At 49.8% G+C, this 22,160-nt stretch overlaps 1 protein-coding gene across 1 annotated transcript in view; it reads left to right on the top strand.

The window, feature by feature from the left end:
* SUPT6H (SPT6 homolog, histone chaperone and transcription elongation factor) overlaps window positions 1-22,160 on the top strand; it is a 54,039-nt gene that overhangs the window by 5,785 nt on the left and 26,094 nt on the right. The window contains exons 2-14 of the mRNA XM_081338650.1: window positions 6,344-6,473; window positions 7,971-8,126; window positions 9,122-9,192; window positions 10,713-10,908; window positions 12,652-12,736; window positions 13,750-14,023; window positions 15,801-15,902; window positions 17,065-17,181; window positions 17,339-17,428; window positions 18,920-19,062; window positions 19,758-19,909; window positions 21,162-21,260; window positions 21,951-22,080. Coding sequence (XP_081194776.1) covers window positions 6,368-6,473; window positions 7,971-8,126; window positions 9,122-9,192; window positions 10,713-10,908; window positions 12,652-12,736; window positions 13,750-14,023; window positions 15,801-15,902; window positions 17,065-17,181; window positions 17,339-17,428; window positions 18,920-19,062; window positions 19,758-19,909; window positions 21,162-21,260; window positions 21,951-22,080 — 1,721 coding nt within the window. The 5' untranslated portion in view covers window positions 6,344-6,367. The remainder of the gene's footprint in view (window positions 1-6,343; window positions 6,474-7,970; window positions 8,127-9,121; window positions 9,193-10,712; window positions 10,909-12,651; window positions 12,737-13,749; window positions 14,024-15,800; window positions 15,903-17,064; window positions 17,182-17,338; window positions 17,429-18,919; window positions 19,063-19,757; window positions 19,910-21,161; window positions 21,261-21,950; window positions 22,081-22,160) is intronic.

Here is a 22,160-nt window from a genome sequence, read left to right as displayed (position 1 = left end):
GCCCGATCCTGGGAAGCGTCAAAGCGCCCGGAGGCAGCGAAAATCAGCTGCCCCGCGGCGCCGGAGCTTCTCCCTCGGGAGAAGAGGGAGAGGCGAGTTGGACTGGGTAGAGGTAGAGCTCCCCTGCGATTCTCCCAAGTAGTTTGAGGGAAAACAGGGTGAGCCCCCTCGGAGCCCAGGCTTTCTCCGCTCTCAGGACGTCTTTGCTCCAAAAGGAGTGGAACAAGACACGACAACTGCACCTGCTGCTTAGAGGGGACTGTGAGTATTTTGTTCCTTTGGAAAGCAGGCAGAGCAAAGCAGGAAGATCTGAATTTTCAAATTGGATTTCAACTTTAACTCAGTTTCATTATCTTCTTCAAGTTTCAAGTTTGAAATGGAGTAAAAATGGCGCTGGAATGTTTCTCTCCTGTGTGAAGTGACTTTGTTTGAAAATTGTTATATTTTGCTACAAAGCAAGAGATACAATTTGCAACTGACTTTATCCAGTATCGGACTTTGTGTATTTGAAAGCCTGTTCCCTTTTCTTCCTATTGAAGGTTAAGAACTTTGGGAGAATTGTTATTTTTTCTTCCTTTTCTTCCTTTTTCCCCCCCTGAACTTTGATTCTGCTGGGTGAAAGAGGAAATCGAAACCTAAGAGATGGCTGCGAGACGTGGGGGAGGGCCCCCGCTCTCTAAGAATGTTATTTCCTCACCTATACCACAAGCTGCAGGGCAGACTTCGATGAAACCTACAGTACAACCACCCTCCCCCCCACTTCCTGCATTTACCCTGACAGATGTTCAGCAAGTTGTGATGCAGTCAACGCAAGTTTTGCAACAAGAAATAAAGAATCAAAACAACCAGATGAGGGAAGATATAGTGCTAGCACTCCAGGGTTTGGCTGCACATATAGAACGCCTGGATGTTCGTGTGGACTCAGTTATGGAGTATGTGGAGAATTTGGAAAATAAAATTATTGATGCTGAACAGAAGATTGATAGAGCAGAGGCCAAGATTGACAGAACAGAAGACGAGGTTACTATATCAGAATATAAGAACATGGAGTTTGCTTTGCGTATCAGAGGCCTCAAAGAGAATCCTAAAGAAAATTTGGAATGGGAAATAGCGCAAGTAGTGGCTCCTGTTTTGAAATGGGAACCTGAAGAACTACTTAAGGAAATGGATAAGACATTTAGGGTTAACTCCTGGATTGCTAGGCAAAAAAGTCTACCTAGAGACGTAGTGATTTATTTTTCCAGGAGATCAACCAGAAATTCTATTATCCAGGCTTTTTATCGGGAAAAATTTCAGATTGCAGGCCAAGATATTATGATTTTAAAGGAGATACCTTCAAAAATTCTTAGAAAGAGGAAAGACTTTGCCTTTTTGTCTGATGAGCTTAAGAAGCGACAAATCCAGTTCAGATGGGATATACCTATTGGAATTGTGGTAAATTATGCAGGGACCAGATACAGATTGGATACAATCTTAAAAGCAAAAGATTTCTACACTAAGGTCCTGAAAGCAGGTTTACCACCATCTCCCCGAATTAAAAGAACAGAAGTAAGACAAGATGATAAACAATTGAGCGAAGGGGCAATGTCATTGCCCCTTGAGGAGATGCAGAAGGCGGAGGCCATGGAGCAGAGTTTGGCATTAAAGGAAGATCTAAAAGAACAGAGGATGACAAGAGCTGCATATAAGCGTATGGAAAAAGAGCAAAAACAAAAGTCTGTAACTGGTCCAGCTACGCAAGATGCGGCCGTTTCAGAGCCTGTGGGAGGAGCACGTCCTAAGAGCAACAGCTGATCTTCAGGCCATGTTCCAAAGGCTCATGGTCACCAGAGATGGTGAAGTTCCTGACATGGAATGTTAATGGGTTAAATTCACCACAGAAAAGAAAGTTTTTTTTATCTGAAACAACATAAAAATGACATTGTTTGCTTACAAGAGACACATATTGCATTAAAAGATCAAAAATATTTGATTAATTCCCGATTGGGAACACATTTTGCATCTTTTGCTCCGGACAAGAAGGCTGGAGTGGTTATTTACTTAAGAAAAGACTTTTCGGCAAGATTGATTGAATCGGATAAACAAGGGAGATATGTTAGTATTGAATTAACATTACAAGGAAAGAAAGTTCTTCTTATTATATGCTCCAAATCAACAACAGCAAAAAAATTTAAATTTTTACATCAGAGACTAATTGAACTGGATTACAAATCTGTTATTATGATGGGGGACTGGAATGGGGTTTTGGTGCCATCTGAAGATAAGAAGGGATCTTCTAAAAACTTTTTTAATTCAAAATTGCCTAAAGCTTTTTTTGATTTGAAGGAAGATCTGGAATTAAGAGATGTATGGCGGGAAAAGAATATGAGAGACAGAGATTTTACTTTTTTTTCAGATAGACATAAATCTTTCTCCAGGATTGACTTCATTTTGATTACTTCTGATCTTTCCTCTTCGGTTAAGAACGTTAAGATTTTTCCTAGGACAATGTCTGACCATAGTCCTGTTTGGTTGGAGTTCTTTGCTGAAGACGCTAGTAGGAGATCCTGGAGGCTGAATGAGAATTTATTTACAAATGACTTGTTCTTGCAGAAATGTAGAGAACATATGAAAGAATTTTTTGTTACAAATATGCATAAAGGTACCTCGATGGAAATGGTTTGGGATGCTAGTAAAGCCTATATGAGAGGGGTTTTGATTTATATGAATAATGCTTATAGGCGTAAGCAAGTGCAAAAACGTTTAGATATTGAGGAAGAGATTAAAACTAAGGAGAAAAAGTTCATTTTGAATCCATTGGATAATAATTTAAAGATCTCAATACATCTATTGAAAGAACAATTTAATATGCTATTGGCTGATCAAGTAGCAACTAATTTGCGTTATGCCAAACACAATACTTTTTGTAACGCTAATAAGCCTGGTAGATGGTTGGCTTATCAATTAAGGAAAAAACAGAAATCACGTACTATAGACAAAATAGAATATAAAGGAAAAGAAGTCTACCAACAAAATCTGATTAAGAGGAGTTTTTTAGATTTTTACTCAAAATTATATTCTAAAGAAAATATACAAGCTTTAGATATAGACAAGTATTTACAGGGAGCTCATTTTCCAAGACTTTCACAAGAACAACAACTTGAGATGAACTGCCCAATTACATCAGAAGAAATTTCTTTAGTTATTAAACAGTTGAAATTGGGCAAGGCTCCAGGAACAGATGGATTAACAGCAATTTATTATAAAAAGTTGTTGCCTGAAATGATTGAACCCTTAAAGATTTTGTTTAATGAAATTCAGACTGGAGGTGTAGTTCCTCCATCATGGAGGACAGCTTTTGTATCGTTGATTCCAAAGGAGGATCAAGACCTTACTCAACCTAAAAATTATAGACCTATATCGCTTTTAAATACAGATTATAAGATTTTTGCTAAAGTATTGGCTAATAGATTAATGCAAGTTTTGAAACAAATGATTTATAGTGATCAATCGGGATTTATATCTGGGAGGTATATGAAATATAATGTAAGACAAATTGTTAACTTGCTTGAATATTTGGATAAGAACAACCAAGTCCCTGCAGCATTGATATTTTTGGATGCAGAGAAAGCCTTTGACCAATTGAATTGGCAATTTTTATTAAGAGTTGTTGAGGAGATGAATTTTGGAGAAGGTTTTCTACATGCTATTAAAGCTATATATCAACAACAAACTGCACAAATTATAGTTAATGGGGGACTAACAGAGACTTTTAGAATTGAAAAAGGTACAAGACAGGGTTGCCCCCTATCACCATTACTGTTTGTTTTAACATTAGAGATTTTATTAATTAAAATTCGAGAGTCCTCTATGATAAAGGGAATTAAAATAAAACAGAATGATTATAGACTGAGAGCTTTTGCTGATGACTTGGTTGTGACAGTATCCCAACCGTTACAGTCGGTTATAGACTTGATGGAAATTATAACTCAGTATGGTAAGGTTTCTGGGTTTAAGGTGAATAGTAATAAGACTAAGATATTATCCAAGAACTTATCTATGAGTGAAAGGGATATGTTATCTAAATTAACAGGTTTTGAAATAGTGAAGAAGGTTAAATATCTAGGAGTATATATTGCAGCCTCAAATGTAAAATTGTATAAGAATAATTATGAAACACTATGGTTGAAGGTACAAAGGGACCTAAATAATTGGAAAAAATTACAATTATCATTACTGGGAAGAATTGCAGTTGTTAAAATGAATGTTCTACCAAAGTTTCTCTTTTTGTTTCAAATGATACCTATATTGAAAAAGGATGCCAACCTTGATCAATGGCAGAAGGGTATTAACAAATTTATCTGGGCGGGGAAAAAACCAAGAGTTAAATTTAAGATTTTACAAGATGCCAGGGAAAGAGGGGGACTCAAGGCGCCGAATTTGAAATTGTACTATGATGCGGTTGCCTTGACCTGGATTAGTGATTGGCTTAATTTAACTAACAAGAGAATACTTCATCTTGAGGGATGAGATTTGGTATATGGATGGCATGCATATTTGCTTTACGATAAGAAGGTGGACAGGGCTTTTAAATCCCATATCCTTAGAAGTGCTTTATTGCGTGTCTGGAAAAAGTATTATTATAAGTTAAATTATAAAATACCGATTTGGGGAATTCCTGGACACGCGATAGAGGGCGTATCTATGGGAGTGAGTATGGATATGGTTTCTTATAAGGAATTACTTAGATTGCAAGGGAATGATTGGCAACTTAAACCATTAGAGGAGTTAAGACAAGAAAACATAAGTTACTCTTGGTTTCAATATACCCAATTGAAAGCTAGGTGGAAGTCAGATCAAAAGGTTGGCATCACAATTACAGATCAAAATTTAGTAAAGCAAATTAGAGATTTAAATTGTGCACATATAAAGAGGATATATAATGCTTTAATTGAATTGGATTCGGAAACAGAACTGGTTAAAGACTGCATGATAAAGTGGGCACAAAATATTCAGGAACCAATCTCATTGGACACCTGGGAGATAATTTGGGTCAGAAATGTTAAATTTACTCAGGCTCAAAATTTAAGAGAAAATTTTTATAAAATGTTTTATAGATGGCATCTGGATCCCAAGAAGTTGTCCAATATGTATCCTAGTTTACAGTCTAAATGTTGGAGGTGTGGTAGTTTAGAAGCTACCTATTTTCACATGTGGTGGACTTGTAGAAATATAAAAGCTTTTTGGATTAAAATTTGGTGGAACATTCAAAAGATTTTTAAGAGAAAGATAAAGTTTTCTCCGCAATTGTTTTTATTGGGTATTGTTGTAGATTGTGATGTTAAAGAAATTAACTTGATGTTGAACATGATAACAGCAGCACGGTTACTGGTGGGACAATATTGGAAGAAGGATAGCTTGCCCACTATAGAAGAATGGGTGTTTAAAGTTTCGAATCTTGCAGAAATGTCTAAGATTTCTGCTTATTTGAAAGATCATTCACAGGAAAGATATATTTCAGTTTGGAGGAGATGGATAAATTATATTCAAAACAAGTATGGGACTAAAAAGTTCCATTTAGCTTATGAGTAGATTTTAGTAGGATATTGTTATTGGTACGTTGTTTGTAGTTATATTAAAGGGGAGTTAAAGCACATTATGAATTTGGTTAATTGTATATTATGCATATTTTTTATTTAGAATATGATTATTGTAATTATAATCCTGTATTTAGCTCTGGGAAGTGGGGGGGGAAGTGGGTGGGTTTGGGGTGGGAGGGATTTGGGGATATATTGTAAAATTTTGTTTTTGTAAAACTCTTTAATAAAAAAAAGAGTTCCCGGTTCAACCCCCCCTTCCCTCAACCCCATTTGGTCAGCTCCCCATCATTTATTTCGTGTCATCCCTTTCGTGGGAAAAAGGGAACTTCGGATCTTTACGGTTATTGCCTTCTTCCTTTACAGATTCAAATGGAGACACAGGCCAGATGCCTCCTTCCCTAACCCTTCCTTTTGTTCCCCCAGTTCAAAAGGTTTCCCTTGGTCTTTGAAATAACCTAAGGCAGGCTGAATCCACACGCGCTCCTCCTTCCTCGGGAGACGGCAGAATCCCGGGGGGGGGGGGATAATGTTTTAAACATACATTTATGAATGTGATATAAATGGATTCTGAGATCAGAAGCCTCTTCAGTTCTGACCGGCTGGTGGGGAATGGAAAGGTTGGTATTCTCTGCAGCCTCGTCTGGCCGTCGGTTGCAAACGTTCTGAATCTCAGAAGCTTATAAAAGCGTAATTTCTGCGCCGATCGTGAAAAGCACTTTTGCAGGCCAGTTTAACAACTGCAGCCTCTTTTTTTCCCCCTGCAGGCAGCACGACTGAGCACCACAGCCATGTCCGACTTTGTGGAAAGCGAAGCCGAGGAATCGGAGGAGGAGTATGACGAAGATGGGGAAGTGGTCTCCAGACCCCCCAAAAAGTTTGTGGAAGATGAAGATGGTGAGCTTCGTTCCCAGCATACGGGTTCGGCTTTCGGTCCCTGGATTTGTCAACATTAAAAGCCGTTTCGTTAGAAGACGGACAGCAAATACATTCAACAAAATAAATCCTGTGTGGGCCGTATTCACGATAACCCGTGTCCTGATCAAATCGCGGTGGGATCACTGCAGGGGTCTTCCAACTCGGCCCTTTGATGACTTGTGGACTTCAACTCCCAGAATTCCTCAGCCAGGCGCCTGGCTGAGGAATTCTGGGAGTTGAAGTCCACAAGTCATCATAGGGCCGAGTTGGAAGACCACTGGTTTGCTGCAACGTTCTCCGTGTGGGGCTGCCCTTGAAAAGCATTCAGAGGCTGCAGTTGGCCCAGAATGCCCTGGCACAGCAAAGATTTGGGCAATCCAGAATATGCCCATGTAAATTGATTCCCCTGTCCCTGTTTGTGTCGGAGGCACCTTTTAAGGCGCTTCCAGCTTGGAAGGATTAGCCAGTGACATCACCGAGGCCCAGGGGACGCCCAGTTTGCAGGGGGTGGGGGTGAGGTGGGCTCCTTTCATGTCCCCATGAAGGAGTGGAGCGAAGGACAGCAGCTCACCCTGCCACACAGCAGCACGCGGGTCTTGAACGCGGGCTTGCAAAGCCCTTACCCCGCATCCTAACCACGTGAGCCAGCGTGCTCCTCGTACAAACTGATTTGCTAAATGTGTATGCTGCCCATCTCCCTGATAAGGCAGCCTTGGGTGGCTTGCAGACAATAAAAAAGATAAATAGAAAAGCAGCTATGATTAAAAAGAGAGGTGTAAGGACTAAGACCAAGAGCCAGACAGCACGGGGGCTGTCTGTGTGTGAGAGTGTGTGTGTGAGCTGATCCCATCAGCCGTTTCCGTCAGGGAGCAAAGTTTTGAAGCCCTTCCGTAGTACCTCGGCTCTCCCAGTTGCACTCTCCCAGCGTCCTTCGGAGTGCCATTCAAGCCCCAGCTGGCCATCTGTACAGCCCTACATCGCACAGGCCCTACACGCCGAGGGGGCCCTCTTTCTTTCTCTGATTTCTTAATGCTCGCCCCACCAAAATTCACAGAGCTGCCAGCTCAGGGGTCCCCTCGAGAGCACCCGCCCTGAGAAGCGGCATCACCTCAGGAGATGGCAGACAGATGCCCCAGTCCTTTGTGACAAGGCCTTATTTGGTCATGATAAGTCCTTTGGCCTGTCAGGAGCCCCGCAACGTCCAGCCTTGCTGGAATTTGAGGTCAGCTGCCGGCCGTTTTTGACGGCTGCCTCGCTTAACTGGACCCGCATCTGGGTTGCCAGTCCCCAGAAGAAGAGCTGCTTGCCGTACGACTGTTTCATAAACCGGCTTGTTGACCCAAAGCCAAGGGGTTTCGTGGGACGCCTCGTTCTACAGGCGTCCTTCCGCCTCTGTCAGGTTTTACACTTGGTCCCTTTCAGGGCCTCCCGGTCTCCTTTGGTTTTTCTTTGTATAATTTTGGCCGCCCCTTTCAGAGGAGGAAGAAGAGGAGAACCTGGATGACCAGGATGAGCAAGGCAACCTGAAAGGGTTCATCAATGACGACGATGACGAGGAAGAGGAGGAGGAGGAAGAGGCCAGCGATTCGGGAGACTCGGAGGACGACGTTGGCCGCAAGAAGAGAAAACGCAGTGAGTTTTTGGGACGGTTGCACGCCATGACTAGGACGGTGTTGGCTATTACCTATAAAACAGCGGCCCCCAAACTTTTGGCACCCAGGACCGGTTCCGTGGGGAGAGGTTTCTCTGTGGACCGGAGGGGGCCTGGTGTCGGCTGCTGCCTGCATCCCGTGGAGGGGGCTTCGCTTGTTTGTGCAGCCTGGTTTCTGGCATGCCACGGCCCGGTGCCGGTCCACAGACCGGGGGTTGGGGACCCCTGCTATAAAGCTTTACACGGCCTAGGGCTAGCATGCCCACGGAACCGGCTTTGCCCCATCACATCAGCCCGTCCCACGCATTCAGGTAGGAAAGGTCTGGTAGCGACCCCAGTGTAGCGTGCTACTAAAAGATGATTAGGGGGCTGGAGGCTAAAACATACGAAGAACAGTTGGAGGAATTGGGTATGTCTAGTGAAAAGAAGGGCTGGGGGTGGATAGCATCTTCCAGTATCTTAGGGGCTGCCACAAAGAAGAGGGAGCCAAGCTATTCTCCAAAGCCGTAGTAGGCAGGACAAGAAGCAACAGATGGAAACTAGTCAAGGAGAGAAGCAACCTAGAACTAAGGAATTTCCTGACAGTGAGAACAATTAGCCAGTGGAACGGCCTGACACCAGACGTTGTGGGTACTCCAACGCTGGAAGTTCTCTAGGAGAGACTGGACAACCATTTGCAACGATGGTGTAGGATCTCCTGCTAGGGCACAGGGGGTTGGCCTAGAAGACCTTCGGACTCTGTTACTCTATTAAAAGTTTTAAATGTGTGTGTGTGTGTGTGTGTGTGTGTGTGTGTGTGTGTGTGTGTTCTGACTGATGAACCCAACCAAGCAAGCACCTTTTGAGTCTTTTTGAACACTCTATGTACGTAAAGCTTTATTGAGTACATCATTTCGGCACTGATGCCAGCAAAACCAGCTCTGGTAAAAAAAACCCAGCCAGGCCACACACGGCATGACCTTCTCTCTCCTGGCAGATTTTGACGACCGCCTGGAGGACGATGACTTTGACCTCATTGAAGAAAACCTGGGCGTCAAAGTGAAACGGGTGAGTGTAATGGGAGCCTCCGGGTCTCCAAGGTCAGGCGGGAGGAAGGCGGTCCTTGGGACCCTCGTGTTCTCCTCGTGTTCGTTTGCACGGTTTATTTTCCGGCTCTGTTCTTTGGCTTCCGTTTACATCCCTTCCGAGGTCGGTAAAAGGACGGCCCAGGTTCTTGGGGGCAATGGGACGACATTATAAACCGCCCGGGGAGGGCTGCAAAGCCACGAGGAGCGGTGTATAAGTCTACGTTCTGTTGCTATTGTCTTCCTTTGCATTATTGTAAGCCGCTTGGCCCCACGGTGAGATAGGCAACCGATACATTCAACGAGAGAACGAATAAAACACAGTAGTGGCCAAAAATTGTGGAAACCTTTTGGGGAAAGTGTACAGTGGAAATGCCACTTTTGCACAAGTTTCCACCAATTTTTCTTCTAATTTCTTTATAACTGTAGACTTGTTCACTTAATGATACTATTTTACATCGCTTTCTGGGCGACCAGTCAACTCTTTGCACCATGACTTTGATTTTATTACGTTTTACAAGCTCACTAAATGAAAGAACACACACACAAAAAAACCCCCAACCAACTTGATAGCGATCACATAACCCATTGACAAATGTCCTCCTCTCAGCTTCAATACATGACATCAATAACCGGATCTTACTGTGATCTGATTGGCTCATTGCCCAAACGAGATGACACCCGATTGGCTCTCTAAACAGTCATGCTCATTGGCTACAATCAGATGGAAGAAAGCTGATATCAACCTAAGCAAGTTGTGCTTCCTTTTTCTGGTTATTTGACTATAACTTTTCGTAGAACACAGTACAGATAATTGAACAAACTTAGTTGCGTTGCATTCTTGATTATCTTTCCATTGATATGTAATTTTATGGTACTACTCCCCCCCAAAAAAAGGTGTTATTAGCCATCAAGCCTCAAAAATACACTTTTCCCAAAAGTTTTCCACAATTTTGGTCATTCCCCCAGGCCCACGGCCAACTCACCATGGCCTACTACTCACTCCGGCCAACTTGTTGCAGGACAACTCAGAGTAGGGGGATTCGATGCGGGATCGGTTCTGTTTTATTATTCACCAAAGCGTTACGGGAAGCTGACGACGATAGGATTGGTTTCCTTGGATAGAAGAGGTAAAAACATTTTGAGGAAAACGTGGCCGAGCGAAAGAAAAGGAAGTCGGCGAATCCCGCTCTGAGTTGTCCCGCAGCGAGTTGGCCGTGGTGAGCAGGGGGGCTGGACTAGATGACCTCCAAGGCCCCTTCCAACTCTTTTGTCCTTCTGCCGTTCAGTTGGCCGTGGCGAGTTGGCCCCTTCCAACCCGCTCTGCCTCAGGAAAAGTGACATTGCTAGTGACATCCGTACGCAGCTCTTCCCCAACTCGCCTGTTCCTTTGGGGGTCCTCTGGGGCAGGGGTCCTCAACCTTGGCAGCTTTGAGACTTGTGGACTTCAACTCCCAGAATTCCTCAGCCAGCTTTGACTCAGTGTGTCCCCTCCCTCCCTAGCAAAAGTTCAGGCGGGTGCGGAAAATGTCCGACGACGAAGACGACAAGGAGGAGGAGTATGGCAAGGAGGAGCACGAGAAGGAAGCCATCGCGGAAGAGATCTTCCAGGACGGGGAAGGCGAGGAGGGGGGCGATGGAGCCGACGGGCACCTGGCCACGGCCGAGGATGAGGAGGACGAAGAGGAAGACGAGTCCGGTAGGTGTGCCTTGCTGGGAGAGGGCGCCCCCGCTGGAGACGAGTAGCCAAAGAGAGCCGGGCAGCCAGTATTCAAGTCCAGCTGCAAGGACAATGGCGAAGGTTTTTTTTTTAAAAAAAAAGGAGTAGCTAATTTTGCTCAGCCGACAGTCCTTCAAGGTAGGCCGTGCCAAGATTGGACCGCCCTGGCCTATTAGGCAGCAGAGAGGTGGCTACGAAGATGCCGCTAATCCACCCTGGAACAACGGAGAGCATGTCTAGGAACCCCGTTCCTTAAATCACCTGTTCCTTCAGGTGTCTTCGGAGGCTCTCAGCCTTCCAGGTCGTGGCTAAAGTCCCAAAGGTGCTTTTTTTCCCAGGAGGCACCTGGACTTTCTCGTTTTCCTTTGAAGACATTTCGCTGCTCATTCAAGGAGCTTCTTCCGCTCCGACTGGATGGTGGGAGAATGGGAGGATTTATACTCCTTGCAGACAGCTGGCCGTTTGCCTTCCTTCTTTCACAAACCTGGGGGTTTGTCTCCTCAGGGTCACCTGAACCAGGGTGCAGCGGGGCGTGGGGCCTTCTTAACTGCAGGGCCTTTTCTCCCCTGGGACCCTCTGCTTTTCCTTCAGCTGCCCTGGTTCCTCAAACAAGCCCAGGGGGGCTGCTGGGACCGGGCTCCGGCTCTTTTATGACTCATGGACTTCAACATAGCTGACTCAGGAATTCTGGGAGTTGAAGTCCATGAGTCATAAAAGAGCCGAGGTTGCCTACCCCTGTCCCAGGCAGGCTCTCTAGCCTTGGCCACTTTCAGACTTCTGGACTTCAGCTCCCAGAATGCTTGCTCTGCCGTGCTGGCTGGGGAATTCTGGGAGTCCGCAAGTCTTAAAGTGACCAAGGTTGGAGACCCCCCCCCCCATGTTACACCAAGCCAAATCACGGCGGGGAACACAGATAGCCCTCAGGGGCCACCATTCAGCCCAACAGTTCCATTGCTAAGCAAGGCAGTTGTTAAAGTGAGTTGCACCCTATTTTACGACCTTTTTTTGCCACAACTGTCATGTGAACCACTGCGGTTGTTAAGTAAGTCATGCGGTCATTAAAGCAAATCTGGCTTTGCCAGTTGGAAGGTTCTACGTGGCGACCCCAGGATCCTGCAACGGTCATAAAATATGACCCAGTTGCCGGGCACCTGAAGTTTGCTCCCCTGGGGCTGGGGATGCCGCATTGGTCATAAATGTGAAAAAATGGTCGTAAGTCACTGTTGTCAGTGGCATTGCAACGTCAAACAGTCACTAAATGAATGGCTGTAAGCCAAGGACTACTGGAGTTTTCACTTTCCTGATCATCCTCCCCTCGTTCCCAGGACCAAGTTAGGTTTTCCTGAAGGGCCCTTCCCCAACAGTGGGCTGTTTGTCTGGAATGGCACAGGGTCTCCTGCCCGAGCAGTGGGTTGGACTAGAAGACCTCCGAGGTCCCTTCCGACTCTGTTACTCTGGCTCATTCCCGCCCCTTCCCAAGGCTAGCTCACACCAAGCTGGCGTGGGAGAGGAATAAAGGCCAGAGGATTTCCTGCCAGGGATGCCCCAAGCATTGTCCCCATCTTAGGAACTGGCCCTGTGGGGCTCCGAATGCCCTTTGCCCGGTCCGAGGGTCTCCCGGACCGGCTGGCGAATGCAGGCCCCGCCCACCTGGTCGGGGGGGGGAACACAAGAGCCCGGTCAGAGCAGCTCTGCAGTGGCTCTTGCTGCTCTTTCTCTTAGACATCGATGACTTCATTGTGGATGATGATGGGCAACCACTGAAGAAGCCCAAATGGAGGAAGAAGCTCCCCGGATACACAGACGCGTGAGTCGCCTCCTCCTCCTCCCTCTTCAGAAAGAGCCTGTTCCTGCTCGGAAAGGCTCTCCAGATGGGAGACATTCCTTGGGATGGGAGGTGGTTGGACGTGCCCGTAAGGCCATTTGGGGCGTGGCTTTTCAGGATGGGGCCAGCTTAAGCCCACTGATGGGTCTGGACCTTCTGGAGAAAGTGATGGTTCCTTTGGGGGCATGGCTTCTGGGGATGGGACCAGCTTAATCCGGTTATGGACCTTCTAGAGAAGGTGATGTTTCCATTGGGGGCATGGCTATTAAGAATTGGACTAGCTTAATCCGGTTATGAGCCTTTTTGAGGAGGTGGTGGTTCTGTTGGGGGCATGGCTATTAAGGATGGGACCAGCTCAATCTGGTTATGGACCTTCTGGAGAAGGTGGTGGTTCCGTTGGGGGCATGGCTATTAAGGATGGGACTGTTCTGTACCAGCCTGCTACCGGCCCTGCAGAAAAGGCAGGGACAACCCCTTTTACAAGAAGGCAAGAGGCTGGAACTAAGCCTGCCAAATTTGTTAACATAAAAACATAAACAGAGCAAAGAGAGCAAACACGAACCATGAAACAGGAGCTATTCAAGCGGTTGCCTTCAGCAAACCGGCCCTCCCACGCATTCCCCTTTTATACAGTTCAGGGCGTGGCTTTTCTCTGCCTCCTTCCGAGGTGCCCCATTGCCTTCCTCTGTTTACTCCTGATTGACTGCCTCGTGCATTGGGCGTCCTTGAACAGGGCCAGCTGTGGGTCATCTCCATCCACGCTGTCAGGCTCACACAGCTGGGTCTGCGTCGTGACCAGGTGGGAGGGGCCTGGCTGAGGGCTCTGTGGAGCCTCAATATTATTCTCAGCAAGCTCTCCAACACCCCCCTCCTCTGAATCGTCCGACCCAACTGCCGAACTCACAGGCTGACCCTGAATCACAACAGGGACCAGCTCAATCCACTAGTAGGTATGGACCTTCTTGAGAATGTGGTGGCCCTGCTTCCTCCCACAGAGCCTTGCAGGAAGCTCAGGAGATCTTTGGCGTGGACTTTGACTACGACGAGTTTGAGAAATACAACGAATATGACGAGGAGATGGAGGACGAGTACGACTACGAGCCGGAGGAGACGGAGGGCGAGATCCGCGTCCGGCCCAAGAAGGCGGCCAAGAAGCGGGTCAGCCGTCGCAGCATCTTCGAGATCTACGAGCCCAGCGAGCTGGAGAGCAGCCACCTGACCGACCAGGACAACGAGATCCGGGTGACCGACATGCCCGAGCGCTTCCAGGTGAGGGCGCCGCCCTCCTTGTCCGCCCACCACCCCAGCCTCAGCCCCTCCCCTTGTCCCAGGAAGTGGGGCCTGTCCCGGGGGCAACGCCCAGCGAAGCCCCCCCCCCGAGGGGGGAGGTTTGCCTGGGAGCGAAGGCCCCGCCTTCAACGGAACAGGGAGTCCTGGGCTTAGCCACAGTTCGTTTACTGACCGAAGGTACAGCAGAAGTGTAAGCTGTGACTTACGACCGTCCTTCACACAAGCCTTGCAGCATCCCCCGGGTCACGTGATCAGAATTCAGACCCTTGGCAACGGGCTCCTATTTACGACGGTTTCCGTTTCCTGGGCTCAGGCGATCCCCTTTGGTGACCCTCTGACAAGATTAGCCGAACAGCCGCGTGACTCACTTGTGGACTGCAGCTCCCAGAATTCCTCAGCCAGGATGCTTTAAGCCAGGGGTCTTCCAACTCGGCCCTTTTAGGACTTGTGGACTGCAGCTCCCAGAATTCCTCAGCCAGGATGCTTTAAGCCAGGGGTCTTCCAACTCGGCCCTTTTAGGACTTGTGGACTGCAGCTCCCAGAATTCCTCAGCCAGGATGCTTTAAGCCAGGGGTCTTCCAACTCGGCCCTTTTAGGACTTGTGGACTGCAGCTCCCAGAATTCCTCAGCCAGGATGCTTTAAGCCAGGGGTCTTCCAACTCGGCCCTTTTAGGACTTGTGGACTGCAGCTCCCAGAATTCCTCAGCCAGGATGCTTTAAGCCAGGGGTCTTCCAACTCGGCCCTTTTAGGACTTGTGGACTGCAGCTCCCAGAATTCCTCAGCCAGGATGCTTTAAGCCAGGGGTCTTCCAACTCGGCCCTTTTAGGACTTGTGGACTGCAGCTCCCAGAATTCCTCAGCCAGGATGCTTTAAGCCAGGGGTCTTCCAACTCGGCCCTTTTAGGACTTGTGGACTGCAGCTCCCAGAATTCCTCAGCCAGGATGCTTTAAGCCAGGGGTCTTCCAACTCGGCCCTTTTAGGACTTGTGGACTGCAGCTCCCAGAATTCCTCAGCCAGGATGCTTTAAGCCAGGGGTCTTCCAACTTGGCCCTTTTAGGACTTGTGGACTGCAGCTCCCAGAATTCCTCAGCCAGGCACGCGTGCCTGGCTGAGGAATTCTGGGAGTTGAAGTCCACAAGTCATCAAAGGGCCCAGTTGGAAGACCCCTGCCCTATACCATTTCAGACAAATGATTGTCCAGTCCCTTCTTAAAAACTTAAAATATGCTAGCAACTGATTGGAAAATGCCAATAATACAGGCGGTTCTCGACTTACGACCTCATTTGAAATTTGAGCCCAAATTTCCGTCGCTACGTGAGACCATTGTTAAGCGAGTCTTGCCCCATTCTACAGTCTTTCCTGCCCCGCACGGCTGGTAAGTTGAACACTGCAGTTGTTAAGTTCGCTCTACGGATGTTAAGTGAATCTGGCTTCCCCCGTTGCTATCCAGAACCATGCGGCCCCGGGAGCCTGCGACCGTCGTAAATATGAGCCAGTTGCTAAGCGTCCCAATCGACCCTGGGGGATGCTGCAACGGTCGTAAGTGTGAAGTGGGGTCCTAAGTCGCTGCCATTGTCACTTTGACCGGTCATTAAACGAACGGTTGTAATTTTGAGAACTGCCTGGGTTCCCTACAGGGGAGGAGGGGGGGTGTCTTTTGACCTTTCCTTCCTTGCTAGGCCCTCGAGGGCTGGGGCTGGGCAAAATGGGGCTGGGGTCTCCAAGGCCATCCCTTCTCCCCTTGCCTCCCTCCAGCTGCGCTCCATCCCCGTGAAGAGCGCGGAAGACGACGAGCTGGAAGAGGAAGCCGACTGGATCTACCGGAACGCCTTTGCCATGCCCACCATCTCCCTGCAGGTAGGACCCCCCCCTTGTCCCCCCAGGAGCCCTGCCAGCCGGCCGGTCAGCAGCCGCTGAGAGTTTGTGTGGCTCGGGGCGTCTCTTGCCCTGTGGAGCCCTGAGCCAAGCCGGGGCGTGGGGTGGGGGGGCTGCCATTCCTACACACACAAACACACACACACACACACACACACCGTCACCAGATCTCTTCTTCTGGGGCTTCCAGCTGGCTGGCCCAAAGATGCTTTTCCCAAAAGGCTATTTCCCCCCCCCCTTGAAAACGTTTCCCTTCTCATCCAAGTAGCTTTTTCAGTTCTTGGGGGGAGGGAGGGAGGGAAGGAGAAAGAGAGAGGGAGGGGAAGGAGATGGGAAGGGGGAAAAAGAGAGAGAAAGGGAGGGAGGAAGAAGGAAGTTTGAAGAACTGATGAAGCTTCTTGGACGAGAAGTAAAACATTTTCCAGGAAAAACAGTCCAGCTGCCTTTTCGGGGGGGGGGGAAAAGCTCCTTTGGGACAACCGTGAGCGGAAGGACGGAGATCTCCGCCGTCCTCCTGCTGGCTGACTTGGCTCGCTTTCAGCCCCAAAGTCCTGCCAAGTAGCCTAGATGTTTAGAGAGAGAGAACCCTTAAGGCTTTCCTTACGAAGCAGCGTATGTTAAAAAGGAACCTATAGCTCCCGTATGATGGATTGGAATTCCTCTGACCCAGGGGTGCCCAGCTGCCGGCAATGGCAAAAGAGTCCCGATACGTCTCGCGGCATCACGGCATGGCGCCAGGTTGACGTCTCTGCTCTAACCCCACGAAACGGACTCCGTATATTTTCACCATGCGTGTACCTCGCTATTATGGGCTCCCTTCATATAATTTTATTACTGTTATCCACGTGCTCTAGAGTTTCTCAACCGTAGCCCCTTGAAGACGGGAGTTGAAGTCCACCCGTCTTCAAGGGGCTACGGTTGAGAAGCAGTGGCCTACACTTGGGGCTTTCGGAGCAATTTCCCGCCCTTTCCGTGGGGCTTTTGTGCCTCGGTTGGTGGGGGGGCAAGACTGGTGTGCAGGGAGAGAGGGCCCGATGGACGCGGAGACCTCGGGCCGGCCAGCCCAGTTCGGAAGACCCCCGGAGGAGCTGTGGGGAGCTCTGTGGGTGCCAGCTCCTTTTTTCTCTCCCCCTCCCCTCCCCAGGAGAGTTCCGATTACCTGGATCGTGGCCAGAGCAGCAGCAGCTTCAGCCGCAAAGGGCCCAGCACCATCCAGAAGATCAAGGAAGCCCTCAACTTCATGAGGAACCAACATTTTGAGGCAGGTGGAAGGGGCCGCGGCGGCTGCGGAGCCCTCAGACTTAAGGATGGTTTCCGGGCACAGCTGCCCCTCCCCGCAGAGACCACCCCCCCTTGACCGCTCCCCCACCCTCAGCCTCCTTTCCGTCCGCTAATAAACCCGTCTTACCTGGGAGCAGGTCCCCTTCATCGCCTTTTACCGGAAGGAGTACGTGGAACCCGAGCTGCACATTAACGACCTCTGGAGAGTCTGGCAGTGGGACGAAAAGGTGAGGACCAGAGTGGGGAGGGGTCATTGGGGAGGGGGCAACTCTCTCTGGTCAAGGTGGGTGGCCCTTCTGGGCGGAGAAGCAGAATTGGGGCCCTGCCGTGCCGAGAAGAACAGATTAGGTCTCTCCCTGCCTCTAGCCCAGGGCTAGGCAACCTCGGCTCTTTTATGAGTCACGGACTTCAATTCCCAGAATTTCTGAGTCAACTGACTCAGGAATTCTGGGAGTTGAGGTCCGTGAGTCATAAAAGAGCCGCGGTTGCCTACCCCTGCTCTAGCCCAAACTACAGGCGGCCCTCGACATGCCCCCCAAAATCGCTGCTAAGCGAGGCAGTTGTTAAAGTTGGGTTTTGCCCCATTTTGCGACCTTTCCTGCCACGGCCGTTAAGTGAATCGCTGCAGTGGTTAAGTCAGCAGCACAGTTGTTGAACGTGACTTCGCTTGCCAGAAGGTCGCAGAGGGGGAGCACCTGACCCTGGGACGCACTGCGGCCGTCATAAATGCAAGTCAGTCGCCAAGCACCTGAATTTTGATCACAGGACCACGGGGCTACCACAGTGGATGTAAGGAGGAAACAGTCATGTCACCTTTTTAAGTGCTGTTGTAAATAACAAAACAACAACAACATAATAACAATAATGGAAGGGACCTTGGAGGTCATCTAGTCCAACCCCCTGCTCAGGCAGGAAACCCTGCACCATTTCAGACAAGTGGCTCTCCAGTCTCTTCTTAAAAACCTCTGGTGTTGGAGCATTCACCGCTTCTGGAGGTGATCAAACTAACTAACTAACTAACTAAATAATAAATCATCGTAAGGGCAGCCCTCATCCTGAAACTCCAGTGCTTCCAGTGACTATCCACTCTTTATTAAGCTATAGTTTGTCCAATTCTCGTTTGTAGAATAGAGTGGAATTCTTTGGGCTTTCGCCTTACGCTGCAGGCCTTCCGTGCTGGATTGCCGAGTAGAGCAGGAAAGAGGATAAACCCCTGGGTCTTCCCCGCGGCCTCTCGCTTCTTGAAGGGTGTACGGACTTCAACTCCCAGAATTCCCTAGCCAGCCTGGGAGCGTGCACACCTTCCAATTGGCAAGGTTGAGGAGCTCAGCTCAGCCTGCGTGAGCCTTGAGTCCCAGCCTTGGCCCCTTGAAGACCTGTGGACTTCAACTCCCAGAATTCCCCAGCCAGCAGGGCTGGCTGGGGAATTCTGGGAGTTGGAGTCCACAAGTCTTACAGGGCCCAAGCTTGGAGACCTGGCTGAGGAATTCTGGGAGTTGAAGTCCACAGGTCTTCAAGGGGCCAAGGTTGGACACCCCCACTCTACCCAGGGAAGTGTTTGCCTGCTGCCCCATGGCAAGGCAGCCTGGTTCAGTGGCAAGAGCCCCAGGATTTGGAGGCTGTCCTGGTGCCCTGGGTGCTGGCGGCTCCCTTCGGCGGTTGGGGAGGGGAGCACAAAGGCCCCAGTCAAAGCCGGGTCCTCTGCTCTCTTCCTCCAGTGGACCCAGCTGAAGATCCGTAAGCAGAACCTGACCCGCCTCTTCGAGAAGATGCAAGCCTACCAGTACGAGCAGATCTCTGCCGACCCGGACAAACCCCTGGCTGAGGGCATCCGGGCCCTGGACACCACCGATATGGAGAGGTACCCCCCCCTCCCTCTGGCCTGGCCGCTCGGAGGACAGCCAGGCCCCTCCCAGCGTCCCTTTCCCACCAGGAAAGGAGAATATTTGCAGCTCACGGATGAGATGGGGGCCTTTGGGTGGTTTTCTTGCAGACGTTTCATGAGCCGACTAGGGAACCTCATCAGTGCTAGAGGGAGGGGGGGTTGCACGGAGGAGGAGGACTGTGGGGCCCTTGGTCCCCTCTGAGCTTGCAGACGTTTCATTACCAAACTAGGGAATATCATCAGTGCTAGAGGGAGGGGGGTTGCAGAGAGGAGGAGGAGGAGGACTGTAGGGTCTTTGGTGCTCTCTGAGCTTGGTGGCTTTCTTTAGACGTTTCATGACCCGACTAGGGAACGTCGTCAGGGCTAGAAGTGGGGGGAAATGCAGAGGAGGAGGAGGAGGACTGTGGGGTCCTGGGTGCTCTCTGAGCTGGGGGCCTCTCTTGCAGACGTTTCATGACCCGACTAGGGAACGTCGTCAGCGCTAGTGGTGACGATCCCTAGTTTGGGTGATAAAACGTTTGCAAGAAAACCACCAGGCTCGCAGAGAGCACCGAGGACCCCTAACTTTTCCCCCTCCTGGGCACAACCTCGGCTGACGGGCTCCAGGCAGCCTCCTTTTGGGGTGCCTCCCCCCCCCCGTTCCTCCCTCCTGGAAGGTGCTCTCTTTGCAGGCTGAAGGACGTGCAGTCGATGGACGAGCTGAAGGACGTCTACAACCATTTCCTGCTCTACTACGGCCGAGACATCCCCAAAATGCAGAACGCGGCCAAGGCCAGCCGCAAGAAACACAAGCGGCTGCGGGAGGATGGCGCGGAGGAGGAAGGTGCGACGCTGCTCCTGCCCGCCTTCCGGGCTTCTAAGGGGCCTTTGCCCCCTGGCACAGCTGCGGGGCCAGCCGGCCTGCCTGCCTGCTGGGGGAGCCAGGTTGTGCATCAGCCCCCCCCCCCAACCAGGCCCGGGGCTGCGGGGGGTGGGGTATGCTGCGGGTCCTGTCAGTTAAAAGTTTAATTCTGACTGGCAGGGCCCCGGGAGGGTGCCTTCCCTGCTGTGGCCCCCAGCCTGTGGAACCTTTTTCCCCTGCCCTCTTCAGCCCTGCCTCAGCCCCGGCCTTGCTTGGGGGGCGCAGAGGAGCAGGCCTCCCTCTGTGGGGTGGGTTAGCGCTGCTGGGAGAGCCCCCCACCTTCGCCTCCTGACCTACGTTGCCTCTTTCTGAAATTCAACCTCCGTAGCCTGTGTGCTTTGATTTTATTGTCCCCCACCCTGCGTGAGGGAGATGGGTGGCCCCAAAGTTAGATAGATAGACAGACAGATGATGGATGGATGGATGGATAGATATGAGAGAGAGAGAGAGAGAGAGAGAGAGGGATGATGAATGGATAACGGATGGATAGATGGACAACAGGCAGGTAAGTAGATAAAATAGGTGATTGATTGATTGATAGAAGTTGACATCTGGGCATCTTTTATTTTTTGGTTTGAAATGTACTCCAGCTTATCCAAGTTGGAACAAGTTGGTTAGGGGGACCTCATAGATGTCCTCCAGGGTGGGTTTTTGGGTTCCCCTCGAGAAGCTACTTGGATGAAGAAACGGAACTGTTTCGAACCAAAAAAGAAACGATGTTCGGTTGCCATGACAACCCTAGCTGGCTGACTTGAGAATTTTCATTGATAGAGGGAGGTGGACGGACGGACGGACATGGAGGTAGACACATGGGAGAGAGAGAGAGAGAGCGTAGATAGATGATGGATGGATGGATGATAGACATAGAGCCATAAGAGAACCAGGGTAGAGAGAGAGAGAGAGATTAGATAGAGAGGAGAGAGAGAGAGAGATGAAGAGAAAGAGGTTTGATGGACATAGAGTGGGTGGGTGGGTGGGTGGCCCAAAGGGGGGGAGGTCCTCCCTCTGCCCTTCGGCTTGCCTGGGGCGCTCTCTCTCTCTGTCCCTCTCCTGCTGACTTCCTGTCTCCCAGGAAGCCTTACCATAGAGTGCTGATACGTTCCGTGCTGATAGGTTCCCCTGGCATTCTTGGCATTTCCCAGCTGATATGTGACCGGCCTGTTTCTCCTTCCAGGCGAGGGAGAGGATGGAGAGGATGAAGAGCCGAAGGGGCCGGAGCTCAAGCAGGCTTCCCGCCGGGACATGTACACCATCTGCCAGGCGGCCGGTCTAGGTAAGGGGACCTCCTCATGCCTCCCCCCTCTCCTTCCCCCCCCCCCGAGCACTGCAGGGTGTTGATGGGAAGTGGGGGGAGCCAGCAGGCACTTTCAGTCGCGGGGGGGGGGTGTGTCAAAGGAGGTCAGTAAATACAGGCCTCAGCTTATAACCGTTCACTTAGTGACCGTTCAAAGTTACGACGGCACTGGAAAAAGTGACAACCCTTTTTCACACTTAATGACCGTTGCACCATCCCTGTAGTCATTCAGAGGCTTGGCCAATGGCGGGTACTTAGGACCGTTGCAGTGTCCTGGTGTGTGTGTGTGTGTCATGTGATCCTTTTGTGACCTAAGGAAAGTCAATGGGGAAGTCAGATTTCATTTCACTTAACAACCAGGTTGCTAACTCAATAGCCGCAGTGATTCCCTTCACGGCGGTGGCCAGAAAAGCCATAAAACGGGGCAGAATTCACTTAAGAGCCACCTCGCTTAGCAGCAGAAATGTTGGGCTCCCTCGTGGTCATAAGTTGAGGGCTGCCTGTAGCGCATGCTTAGGCTGAACCTAGAGGTGTGCAGGTTTGCGTCTGCCTCGGCGTTTGTGCTTCTGCACAGTGTTGCAACGCATTCCGCCGTTTGCGCAGTGAATCCCTGTGTCCTTTATGTATTTATGGACGCCGTGTGTGTGTGTGTGTGTGTGTGTCCTCCAGACGGCCTGGCCAAGAAGTTTGGGCTGACCCCCGAGCAGTTTGGGGAGAACCTGCGGGACAGCTACCAGCGCCACGAGACCGAGCAGTTTCCTGCAGAACCCCTGGAGCTGGCCAAGGACTACGTCTGCAGGTGAGGGGGGGGGTTCCTCCTCCCCAAGGGCCCTGGGGCAAGGGGGCTCCCTTCCCCTGCCCTCCTTCGGGCAGCGCCAA

Source organism: Vipera berus (genome assembly GCF_964194415.1).
Source record: "Vipera berus genome assembly, chromosome: 1".
Lineage (NCBI taxonomy): Eukaryota > Metazoa > Chordata > Lepidosauria > Squamata > Viperidae > Vipera > Vipera berus.
The sequence above is the reverse complement of the archived record's forward strand: the minus strand, read 5'-3'. Positions and strand labels throughout refer to the sequence as shown.